This window comes from Myotis nattereri (genome assembly GCF_964212035.1).
Source record: "Myotis nattereri genome assembly, chromosome: X".
NCBI classification, from domain to species: domain Eukaryota; kingdom Metazoa; phylum Chordata; class Mammalia; order Chiroptera; family Vespertilionidae; genus Myotis; species Myotis nattereri.
In genome coordinates, this window is record NC_138078.1 from 30,391,991 (window position 1) to 30,405,911 (window position 13,921).

At 38.4% G+C, this 13,921-nt stretch overlaps 1 protein-coding gene across 1 annotated transcript in view; it reads right to left on the reverse strand.

Moving 5' to 3' along the window:
• The window catches only part of KLHL4 (kelch like family member 4), a gene marked incomplete at its 5' end in the record, with an annotated part of 97,534 nt that overhangs the window by 14,072 nt on the left and 69,541 nt on the right, over positions 1-13,921 (reverse strand). The window contains 2 exons of the mRNA XM_081081382.1: positions 1,694-1,856; positions 3,446-3,670. Of these exons, the coding sequence (XP_080937508.1) occupies positions 1,694-1,856; positions 3,446-3,670 (388 nt within the window). The remainder of the gene's footprint in view (positions 1-1,693; positions 1,857-3,445; positions 3,671-13,921) is intronic.

Sequence of the window (13,921 nt, forward strand, 5' to 3'; positions counted from 1 at the left end):
GTCTTCCTCTGATGGGCTTCTTTCACTTAGCATAATACTCTCCAGGTCCATCAAAGCTGTTGCCAATGGTAAAAGTTCTTTTTTTATAGCTGCATAGTATTCCACTGTGTAAATCAGTGATGGCGAACCTATGACACGCGTGTCAGAGGTGACACTCGAACTCATTTTTTTGGTTGATTTTTCTTTGTTAAATGGCATTTAAATATATAAAATAAATATCAAAAATATAAATCTTTGTTTTACTATGGTTGCAAATATCAAAAAATTTCTATATGTGACACCGCACCAGAGTTAACTTAGGGTTTTTCAAAATGCTGACACGCCGAGTTCAAAAGGTTCGTCATCACTGGTATAAATGTACCATAGCTTTTATCCACTTATGTGCTGATGGGCACTTGGGCTGTTTCCAAATATTAGCTATTGTAAATTGTGCTGCTATGAACTTGGGGTGCATATATTCTTTCTGATTGATGTTTCTTATTTCTTAGGGTATATTTCTAGAAGTGGGATCACTCGGTCAAATGGGAGTTCCTTTTGTGGAAACTCTATACTGTTTTGAACAGTGGCTGCACCAGTCTGCCTTCCCACCAGCAATGTACCATGGCTCTCTTTTCTCCACATCTTTGCTAGCACTTGTCATTTGTTGATTTATTGATGGTAGCCATTCTGACAGGTGTGAGGTAATACCTCATTTTCATTTTAATTTCCATCTCTTGGATGATTAGGGACTTTGAGCATTTTCTCATGCGTCTCTTGGAAAAGCCTGTTATAATTGACTAGAGGCCCAGTGCATGAAATTCATGCAGGGGGGGTGGGGTTGTCCCTCAACCCAGCCTGCACCCTATCCAATCTGAGACCCCCTGGGGGATGTTGGACATCCCTCTCACAATCTGGAGCTTCTGGCTCCTAACCGCTCACCTGCCTGCCAGCCTGATTGCCCCCTAACCACTCCCCTGCTGGCCTGATTGACACCTAACTGCTCCCCTGCCAGCCCGATAGCCCCCTACTGCCCTCCCCTGGCAACCTGATCACCTCCAACTGCCCTCCTCTGCTGGCCCGATCACCCTCAACTGCCCTCCCCTGGCAGCCCAATCGCCCCCAACTGCCCTCCTCTGCTGGCCCGATTGCCCTCAACTGCCCTACCCTGCAGGCCTTGTTGCCCCCAACTGCCCTACCATGCTGGCCTGTTTGCCCCCAACTGTCCTCTCCTGCCACCCTGATCACCCACAAATGCCCTCCCCTGCCGGGCATCTTGTGGTGGCCATCTTGTGATGATGTCAATCAAGGGCATCGCGCAAGGGTGTGATACCACCTAGGCTTTTATTATATAGGATAACTAGGATATTCTGGTCATTTGGAATGCTTTTTTTTTTTAAATCCTCACCTAAGGATATTTTTTCCATTGATTTTTAGAGAATGGAAGGGAGAGGGAGAGACAGAAACACTGATATAAGAGAGACACATCAATTGGTTGCCTTCCGTATGCCCCCAACAAAGGCCAGAAGCCTGCAACCGAGATACGTGCCCTCGACCAGAATTGAATCCAGGACCCTTCAGTCTACAGGCCAACACTCTATCCACTGATCAAAACTGGCTAGAGCCTGGGAATTCTTTTTGATTGATGGATCACATCAATGAAGTGCTGTAGCACATGACCTAGGAGCAAAGACCATGCACATTTTAGCTTACTCACTTGTTGTTTAATGCAGCGACAGCAACTGTGCTTCTAGGAATTGACATACTAGCCACGTAATTCCACTGACGTCCCTCAGGGTCCCATCTTTCTACAGTATTTAGATAACTCCATCCATCATGACCACCAACAGCATACATTGGTCCTTCAAGTGTGGCTACACCTAAAGAATAAAAACAGCATGAGGGCTCACCTAGGTATAATACATATAATGGCTATTATATGCAAACAACAAACTGACTAAAAATTTGTTTTAGTTTCTTAAATGATTTTGTGTACACATGAATAATTTACTGATCTTGATATGAAACTAAATATGGTATTTTAATCCAAGAAAATTTTCAGGCATAATTACCATTATCATGGAAATGTATCATTGTTGTCATACTGAAGCCAAAGGAGGTAGTGGAACACACCATTTCTGAGGATGTGGTAGATAAGGGAAATTGATTTTTCTGGCATAATTTCAATGCTATTTTTAAAGTAGGAAGTAGATGAGATATGACACTGAATCTTAGATAAATCTTAGAAATGCAGGCTAACTGTTGACCTTTTAATGACTGTTAAGATTATAGGGATAAAAAAAGGTTCTCATCAGATAACTAAATAGACAGGGTTTTTGAGGAGTATTTAGAAATGTATTATATTAAATACTATAAATACCCCCTTTCTAACTGCTTCTCACCTGCTCTGGGAATACATGAGTCCCCTCTGCCCTCACCTTCTTTACCATCTCAATGAGCTCTCAGATATATCCTCATCACCTATCCTATCTCTTTAGTAACATCAATATATTTTAAAACTTGCTCTGATTTCTCTGTAAGATATATTTTCTAAGCTATGTCTTTGAATCACTGACACAACTGAGCTGAATATAATTAATATAATCATACATTTGAAATAGACTATTTATCAGATAATTTGGGGGCAAATGACACCAGACCTGGGCCTGCCACTTTTCAGCTGTGTAAAACTAGTTCTGGAAGGTAGGGGAGGGTGGAGGTAAGGGGGAGAGATCAACCAAAGGACTTGTATGCATGCATATGAGCATAACCAATGGACATGGACACCAGGGGGTGAGGGCATGAGCGGGGGTTGGGGGGCCCTGGGGGGATAGAAGCACATATGTAATACCTTAATCAATAAAAAAAGTAACAAGGAAATTATTATGTTTATTTTTTTTCAAAAGACTATGATATTGAAAATGTATGAAGACTAGTAAGAACAAAGATGTACCCTAACAGATATTTAGGAGAATCAAAGTTCTCCACTGTTCTAGATGTCTCCACTGCATCTTTCTTAAACGTTTTTTATAAACTCTGGATTACATATAACTTAGAGCTGCTCTCAACTGAAGTGGTTTTTCCCTGACTTGGATCTGCATCATAGGCTTTTTGCTTAAATATAGATTTGCCTATTATAGAAAGGAACATGATTCCTCTAACTAGAAACACGTCTCTCCATTATCAAGTGCTCTTTCCTCTAAATTGAGTTTGGAACAAAACTATTGTAGTTTTGTGTTCCTCAATAATGTAATCCTTCTCAAAGTTTTTATCCATTGTAACAAGTATGACATCTGAAACAAGAAAAAAAGTTTCAAAGGTTTTGACTATTTGTTTAAGCTTTTCAGCATTTTGGAGACATTTTGACTACAGGATTTGCTACATCCCAATAATGTGCAGCTGAATTTAATTTTTAAATAGTTCTGTGAACTATACATTCTTTATAAACCATATAACATTAAATTCTTACCTAAGCCATGCCTATGTGTTGACATGGGAGGCATCACACTCCAGATTTTGCCAACTGGATTAAAACATTCCACAGTATTCAAAGTCTTTAAACCATCTCTTCCTCCCACAATATAGAGCTTATTATCAATAACTGAAACTCCAAACTGAAGCCTACGGCCATTCATGGTGCCAATATGTAACCAGGCATTGGTCCTGAGGTCATATTTTTCTATTGTAGTGGTACCTGTTAGAGGGATATTGAACAATGGTAAAAACCAATTATATAAACACATATCCTTTTCAAATTACTCCAAAAAATTCAACAAGAGGGAAGCCTTCCAAGCTCCTTTACAAGGCCAAAATTATCCTAATACCAAAACAAGATAAAGACACTACAAAGAAAGAGAATTATACTCCAATATCCCTGCTGGACATAGATGCTAAAACCCTCAACAAAATATTAGCAAATCAAATCCAGCAATAAATTAAAAAGATTGAAATACCATGGTCAAGTAGAATTTATTCTGGGGATCAAGTTTGGTACAATATTTGCAAATCAATAAATGTGATATATTACATAAATAAAATGAAAGATAAAAATCACATGACCATATCAATAGATGCATAAAAATCATTCAGTAAAATCCAGCACCAGTTTATGATAAAAACTCTCAGCAAAGTGGGAATAAAAGGATCATACCTCAACATAATAAAGGCCACATGTGAAAAACAGCCAACATCATATTCAATGGGCAAAAACTAAAAGTGTTTCCCCTAAGATCAGGAACAAGACAGGGATGTCTGCTCTCACAACACTTATTCAACATAGTGCTGGAAGTTCTAGTCTTAGTGGTCAGGCAAGAAGAAGAAATAAAAGGCATACAAATCAGAAAGGAGGAAATAAAATTGACATTATTTGCACATGATATGATATTGTATATAGAAAATTACTAGATCTAATAAATGAAGTCCACAAAGATGCAGGATACAAAATCAACATCCAGATATTAATGGCATTTTTATACACAGATAATAAACTATCAGAAAGATAAACTAAAAAAATCAACCCCATTTACTATTGCAATAATAGGGTACCTGGGAATAAATTTATCCAAGGAGGTAAAAGACCTGTACTGGGAAAATTATTTGATATTGAAGAAATAAATTTAGGAATATCAGTCAGAGAAAGATGAATATCACATGATCTCACTTAAAATGGAATCTAATGAAATAATAAATTAACAAACAAAATAGGTCCAGAGGCATGGAAGTATGGAACAGACTGACATATCTCAGAGGGGAGGGAGGCAGATGGGAAGAGCTTAACCAAAGAACTTATATGCAGATATGAATAACCAACAGACATAGACAATAGCATATTAAAGCCTGGGATAGAACAGGGGCTGGGAGGAGGCAGATTAAAGTTGGCAAGGAAATTGGGGGATATCTATAATACTGTCAACAACAACAGATAATAAGAATAAAATATATAGATATGCATTATTCACAATAAAAAATTAAGACATATACAAATAAGTGGAAGGATATTCACGTTCACAAAGTAGAAGAATTAACATCATTCCCAGAGTCATAAAAGCATGAACAGACTGTTGAACCTCAGAGGGAAGTCAGGGGAGAGTGGATGGGAAGAGATCAACCAATTAACTTGTATGTGTATATGCATAATCCATGAACACAGACAATGGGGTGGTAAGGGCCTGGGCAGGGGGAAATGGAAGTGGACTGGAAGAGGTTAATGGGGGGAAAAGGAGAACCTATGTAATACTTTCAACAATAAACATTTTTTAAAAGAAATTTTAAAAAAAGAATTAACCTTATTAAAATGTCCATACTACCCAAAGCAATCCATAGATTCAATGCAACTCCTATTAAAATATCAAGGACATATTTCAAAGACATAGAAAAACATTCCAAAAATTTATATGGAACCAAAATAGACCCAAATAGCCTTTGCAATCTTGAGAGAGAAGAACAAAGTTGGAAGTATTACAGTACCAAGTATCAAACTATACTGCAAGCCATTGTAATGAAAATAGCCGAGTTCTGACATAAGAACAATTATATAAACAGTGAAACAACAGAGAACCCGGAAATCAACCCACATCTTTACAGTCAATAAATATTTGACAGTCTCCTCTCCCTCTCCTTCTCCTCTCCTCCCCCTTTTCTCCCCCTCTCTTCCCAGTGAAGAAAAAAGAAATATTTGACAAAGGAGGAAATAGAGTACACTGGAATAAAGGCAGTTTATTCAATATGTGGTGCAGGGAAAATTGGACACATACATGCAAAAAAAAAAAAAAAGAAAAAGAAACTAGATCACCAACCAACACCATACACAAGAATAAAATGAAAATGGACAAAAGATTTAAATGTAAGTTGTGAAGCCACAAAAATTCTAGAAGAAAACATGACAGCAAAATCTTAGACATCTCTGGCAGCAATATATTTGCTGAAATATCTCAGAGAGCAAGGGAAACTCAGGAAAAGATAAACAATTGGGAGTACATACAGCTAAAAAGCTTCTGACCAGCAAAGAAACCATCAACAAAATGAAAAGAGAACGCACTATATGGAAGAACATATTCACCAATGATATATCTGATAAGAGGTTAATTTCCAAAATATATAAAGAACTTACACAATTCAACACCAGAAAGACAATCCAATTTAAAAATCAGTGAAGGACCTAAATAGACACTTCTCCAAAGAGGACATACAGATACACAATAGACATATGAAAAAATTATCAAGGTCACTAATCATCAGAGAGATGCAAATAATTAAAAGGACAATGATGTATCACCTCACACTTGTCAGAATGGCTATCATCAACAAATCAACAAATAACAAGTGCTGGCAAAGATGTGGAGAAAAAGGAATTCTCTTGCACTGCTGGTGGGAATGCAGGCTAGTGCAGTCACTGTGGAATACAGTATGGAGTTTCCTCAAAAAGTTAAAAACAGAACTTCCATTTGACCTAGTGATCCCACTTCTAATAATATATCCAAAGAATCCAGAAACTCCAATTAAAAAGTAAAAATGCAGCCCTATGTTCATAGCAACATAATTTACAATAGCTAAGATTTAGAAACAGTGCAAGTGCCCATCAGCAGATGAGTGGATACAAATCTGTGGTACATCCACACAATGGAATATTACACAGCTATAAAAAAGAAGGAACTCTTACCATTGGCAACAGCATGGATGGACCTGGAAAGTATTATGCTAGGTGAAATAAGCCAGTCAGAGAAAGACAAGTATCACATGATCTCACTCATATGTGGAATCTAATGAACAAAATAAACTGATGAACAAACTAGATCCATAGACATCGAAGCATGGAATACACTGAAGAATTTCAGAGGGAAGGTGAGGGTGGGTGGGTGAAGACAGATTAACCAGGGAACTTATATGCATATAGCATAGCCCATGGATACAGACAATAGTGTGGTGAAGGCCTGGAAGGGATGGTTGCTTGGTGGAAGGGTTAAATTGGAAAAAAAAATCAAAGGGGACATCTATAATTCTTTCAACACAAAAGGTAAATTAAAAAAATAAACAAGATGCAGGCATCTTCTGGAGGTGCTTGCAGCCTTGCAGGAAAGGAGACCTGCTTATATCAGTTAATACACAGTAGAATGCCTGTCATCTACTGAGAGAATTTAGAGAAGGGAAGTTTTATATATAGGTGGAGAAATCCAAGGACTTCAGGGAAGTTGCATTTTGAACAATGCTTTGAAGAATACTTTAGCCCAGTCATACTGGCTCAGTGGTTGAGCTTCAGCTTATGAACCAGAAAGTCACGGTTCAATTCCCAGTCAGGGCACATGCCCAGGTTAAGGGCTTGATCCCTGGCGTGGGGCGTACAGGAGGCAGACGATCAATGATTCTCTCTCATCATTGATGTTTCTATCTCTCTCTCCCTCTCCTTTCCTCCCTGAAATCAATAAAAATATATTTTTAAAAAGAATAGTTTAGACTTAAAAAAATGACTAGTGGGAGATTTAGAGTGAGGATGTTACAGTAAGAGAAAGTGGCAGGTATGGTAATTAGTAATTGTGCTTCCATATCAATGAAGTTATGGTAATTAACATTTAACTTATTCATTTAATATAAATTTTATTTTTCTCTTATTTCCTGGTACATGATATTTCAGAATAAAGCTTTATGTTAAAAAATTAATTTGGAGTCTATTATTGATGGTCTACACATACATTATAATTTTAACTACCTATGACCATTCAGTATATTAATTTATGTCCTTTATTCAGTTTGGTGTGTGTGTTTCTGTATGCTGATTTAAAGTAGAAATGACTAAAGAAATAGGAATAAAAAATTCTTTTAAATGGGTCTTTGTTGTTCATTCACACAATTTTCATGGTATTAACACAAAGGATTATAAGAATACTAGAGGCCCGGTGCACAAAAATTTGTGCACTGGCGGGGTTGAGTCCCTCAGCCCCACTTGTGCCCTCTCACAGTCTGGGACCCCTTGGGAGATAACGACCTGCTGGCTTAGGCCCGCTCCCTGGTGGCAGAAGGCAGGCCCAATCCCTAGGTGCAGCCCCTGGTCGGGCTCAGAGCAGGGCTGATTTGGGAGTTGGGGTGTCGCCCCCTGTCACGCACAGAGCAGGGTAGATCGGGAGGTTGCAATGCCACCCCCAGTCATGCTCAGGGTAGGGCCGATTGGGGGGTTGGGGCGCCATCCCCTGTCACACTCAAGGCAGGGTCGATGGGGAGGTTGCGGCGCCACACCCTGTCACACACAGAACAGGGCCTATCAGGGAGTTGAGGCGCTGCCCCCTGTCATGCACAGAGCAGGGCCCATCAGGGGGGTTGGGGCTCTGTACCCTGTCACACAGAGAGCAGGGCCGATCAGGGGGTTGGGGAGCTCCCCCCTGTCACACACAGAGTAGGGCCGATAGGGGAGTTGGGGCACCACCTCTTGTCACACACAGAGCAGGGCTGATCAGGGGGTTGGGGAGCTCTCCCCTATCAGGCACAGAGCAGGGCCGATCAGGGGGTTGGGGTGCCTTCCCTTTTCAGGAACAGAGCAGGTCGGATAGGGAGGTTGTGGCCCCGCCCCCTGTCACACACAGAGCCGCAGGATGATCAGGGGGTTTGGGCGCTGCCCCCTGTCACACTGCTCCAGGGGCCAGGAGGCCTCGCGGCTCTGCTTGACACCGGGGCAGTGAGGCCTCGCTGCTCCACTGATCCCGGTGATGGTAGGCCTCGCTGCTCCGCTGATCCCTGTGCTGGGAGGCATATTACCCTTTTACTATATAGTATAGAGGCCTGGTGCACGGGTGGGGGCCAGCTGGTTTGTCTTGAAGCGTGTCCCGGATCAGGGTGGGGGTCCCACTTGGGTGCCTGGCCAGCCTGGATGAGGGGATGATGGCTGTTTGCTGTTGGTCACATCCCCTTTAGGATGGGGGTCCCCACTGGGGTGCCTGGCCAGTCTGGGTGAGAGGCTGAGGGCCGTTTTCAGGCTGGCGGGTGACTGAAGCTCCCAACCTCTCCTTTTTTTCTTTTTTTTTATTCTGGGATTTTTTTACCTTCTATGGCTCTCACTGGAACTGAGAGTTAGCTTTAGCTCTGAGCCTCAGCTCCAGCTCTGAGACCTCCGCTTCTGAAAGCAGGTATCTGGTTTGTTTGGATTCTATAATTGAAAGACTGTTGCAACTCCAACTCTCCCGGCTGGCTGAAAGCATGGGGGTTGATTAAGTTCTATAATTGCAACATTGTTTCTTAGAGTGCAGCTCAGAGGCCGGCAGCAGCAGGCGGGGAACCTTGGCTTCCTCCTTCACTGGAGCAAGCAAGCCTCCTGTTCCCTTCAGCTGCCTGGCTGCCGGCTGCCATCTTGGTTGGCAGTTAATTTGCATATCGCCCTGATTAACCAATGGCAAGCGTGTCGGAGGTACCGTTAATTACCATGTTTGTCTATTATTAGATAGGATTATTATTTATTATAATTAAATATAATTCTGATGCACTGTCTCCTTAATGCATTAATATATGTTCATTTTCTACTCAATTACTGGAATATCAAAATTACTACCATAGTATACTGTCACTATTACCATAATAAATTGTCACTATTTCATAATAAAGTGTCATTTTTGTGAGCAATGTGTTTTACCAGTCATTCACAATAGCTGCTGCTATTTTTTAGTAAAAATTGATGTTGTACAACAGGGAAGTTTTTGACTAAAAACCAAGATGCTAAATAAAATAATTATTATTTACATATGTGGTATACCTGTTATAAAACAGCTTATAACAGGTTTAGGAGATTTCATCCCAATTTTACAAAGTCAACCATAAGAATAAATATAAAAACAAACACTTTTCAGTTTTGGTCTTCTAATGAGAGATTTGTGGAGAAAATAAAATAAATTAGGTACACTGAAAATATAGTTAGCACATGAAGCATTCAGTGGCCTATTATAAGTCTACTAGAGGCCCGGTGCATGAATTCATGCACGGTTGGGGTTCCTTGGCCTGGCCGGCAATCTGGGCTGATCATGGCTGGCCAGTGGGGTGAGGGATAGTGGGAGATTGGCCGGTTGGCCCCAATCAGGGCTGGATGGCCAGAGGTAGGGACCACAAGAGGTTGGCCGGCCACGGGAGGTTGGCTGTGGGAGCACACTGACCACCAGGGGACAGCTCCCACATTAAGCATCTGGCCCCTGGTGGTCAGTGCACATCATAGCAACCGGTCAACCAGTCATTCAGTCATTCAGTCACTTAGGCTTTTATATATATAGACTAGAAGCCCAGCATGTGAAATCGCAAGGCCACACCCATCCACGCCAGTCTTTGGTCGTTACGGCATTAGGGCCACAGGACTTTTATAATATAGATGTCATGAGGTCATATCATGTCAAAATGTAAGCAGAGTTTTTCTGTGTATATTGCATTCGTGGAAACAGTATTTATTTCTTTTCTCTAATTCTAAATATTTTCTGGTGAATAGTACATGGTAAATATTTCTGCCTGAAGAGTTTTTTTAAAGTATATTTTTATTGATTTCAGAGAGGAAGGAAGAAAGAGAGAGAGACAGAAACATCAACAATGAGAGAGGATAATTGATCAGCTGCCTCCTGCATGCTCCTTACTGGGGATCGAGCCCATAACCTGGGCATGTGCCTCTGACTGGAATCGAACCTGGGACCCTTCAGTCTGTAGGCCGGTGCTCTATCCACTGAGCCAAACCAGCTTGGGCTACCTGAAGAGTTTTAATTTTTATAATAAAAGCTTATGAATATACAGGTACTGATTTACTCTTTCACTTTAATCCCTGCATCTTTTACTGAAAACAGATTATTTGGCTAAATGCTGATTTACAGATCAGCAATTGCTCTATTGACTACACAGAATGCTGAGAACTCAACACCACCTAACAGACTATCATTTTACACTAAATGTCCCTGGATTATACTGTAAACATGGGAATATCTACAAACTCACAACTACTTTCACTCTGTCAACGAATTTTATCTGAATATTTTTATCTTTCCACTTCCTCATTCTAATTTTCCTAAATCTGTCTTCCAATCTTCTTCCTCCTATTTTAGCTTTTTATTTCAAACTTTATCATTGGCATTTACTAAAGAGCCAATTTAAATTATAAAATGAAGACTAGGCTACACTAATTGTTAATATTATATATATGATTATAATAGTGAAGTAATTAGTCAGAACATTGTACAAGCTACATTAATCAGCTGTACATAGAATATTTAAATTGAATGGTATAGAAAAATCTGCTATATGCCAGGGTAATCTTTTCAGCATTAGTTTAAATATAGCAGATATATTTATCCCACATCTCTATTTGCATTTGAAAACATATATGACTGGTAATTCTGTATTTTGAATTCTGAAGATTTCTTCAGCCCATTTCCCCACCTCCACTATTGCTCTAACTAATCAAAATGTAAGTCCTCTAGCTAGCTTAGTATGGCAGGTCTATATCTAATGCGAGCACTAAGATTTTTTTTATTGATTTCTCTCTTAAGGAAGCATTTTATAATTTTTCTGTGTAAATTAAGTTTCTACCCTAAAATATTACAAGTATTGTTTCTCATTTTATTTCTAAGCTCCTAGTCAACCCTCATTATGATTCATTCAAAAGGGAACAAACCAATCAAACTTTGTAGTATTCTTGGGAACAGGATGGTTCCTGTAGTTGTGAATATATCCCATGTAGTAATTTCCTCCATCTATTTTTAAAATAATCTAAAAATGACTGTAGTAGACTTTAATGTGTTCCCTGTTATACACTCAGAACTCATTGTTTTAATAAACAAAATATTACTGAATACCTTGTATTTACAAAAACCCAAGGTTTACCATTTGACAATTTTTAAATATTTATTCTCTGCTCATACAACTTTTTGATGATTCTTTTGATATACATGGTAGGAGTTATAGTTAACCTGAGCCACTTGTGTGATATCTATTTTTAACAACTAATTCTAAGTCAATTGTAGGAGTCAGAGAGGAAATTAAAGACTGAGGAAGTACTGTATTTCCTAAACATCAAAAGGTGAAAGTTCAAAAAGTATCTTTAAACAAAGATAAATGAAACACGACATTGTAAGAGAAAAAAAAAAACATAATATAAAAATTATTTTATAGTTATATGAAATAATGTGAACAGGTACATTTTCTAGATGTAATGCTGATTTACATAGATAAATGCTACCCCTTAATGTTTTTGCTATACTTAATTTTTTTTCCTTTCTTTCTTTAATTTTTCCCCTTAAGTGCTCACCCTGGTTTTCCAATAGATTCTAAGACCTGCAAAGAGAGGGGTCAATTTCGTTGTTGTCATTATTCTTTCTTCTAAAATAGTGGCAGTATGGCAAATAGGGACATAGAATTTGAGTAAGAATTTCATTTCCAATATTCCTAAATATTTGTCCTTGAGTTGGCTGTCTAACCTTAAAGAGCCTTAGTTTCATCATCTGCAAAATTTGGGTAATAATCTATGTTGTAGCATTGTTGTGAGGATTAGAAATGATGTTTACAAAATCTTAATCAAGGATCAGGTACTCAAAAATAGTAGTTTTACTATAGTTATAGTTGTCTGCGACTTCACATACATAAAGCCTGTTATATCTCCATACACTAGGTACTCAGAGAATCTCAAAATGATGACCTTACTTCCTTCCATATGAAAACATGTTAATGGAGTCATGGGATTATAGGCATACATTTCACTCATTTTTAATTTTTTTCTTAGTTTATTGAGTTGAGAGAGAGATAGAGAGAGAGAGAAATATGTATTTGTTGTTCCACTTATTTATGCATTCATTGGTTGATTCTTGTATGTGCCCTCATTGAACTAACAACCTTGGCATAATGGAATGAGACTCTTAACCAACTGAATTTCCCAGCCAGGGTCTCTCCATAATTCTTATAAAAACAGTTTTATTGAGATAGAATTCATACACCATACAATTCACCTATTTAAAACATGCAAGTAAATGGTGTTTAATATATTTACAGACAAGTGAAGCAATTACAACAGTCAATTTAGAACACTTCATCACTTTGAAAAGAAACCCTGTATCTTTTAGCTATCACTTCCCCATGAACTCCCAGCCCATTAGAGCTAAGAAACCACTAATATATTTTCTGTTTCAATGTATTTCCTTATTTTGGACATTCAATATGAAAAGTAACATAATATGTGGCTTTTTGGACTGGCCTTTTAAAAATTTATTTTAGAGGGAAAGAGGGAGAGAAACATTTATTTGCTGTTCCACTTATTTATGCACTTATTGATTGATTCTATTATGTGCCCTGACTAGAATGGAACCTGAAAGCTTGGTGTATTGGAAGGATGCTCTAAACAACTGAGCTACCTGGTCAGGGCCAATTTCACTCATTTTTAGAAACTAAGAAGGAATTATAGATACTACTATTTATTTTTTAAATTTCAGTATAGTTTGTATACAATATTATATTTGTTATGTTAGTTTCAGGTGCACAATATAGTGATTTGACATTTTTATACCTTAAAGTGTGAACATTCACTAATTCTAGTTACCATCTGTCACCCTGTAAACTTATCACAACATTATTGACTATTTTTCCCTTCAACTTCTTTACCTATCACCCCACTCCCTCCTTTCTGGAAAGAATCCTTTTGGTCTCTGTTTCTATGAGTCTGTTTTTGTTTTGCTTTGTTTGTTAATTTGTTTTAGATTCCACATGTAAATGAAATCATATCGTATTTTTCATTCTCTGTCTGATTTATTACCATTTTTATAACACATTCACTTATGCAATGTTAACTGAAACAGGAGCCTGAAAAAGTAACAAAAATAGAAAATAAACAAAAAACAAACATACAAATAAACCCCAAATTTTCCATTTCTCACTTTGCAGGTTAGTTTTGTTTTGTTTTTCTAAATCAGAAACTAAGGATAATTATGCTTGCATTTTATATTTAGTACCCTTT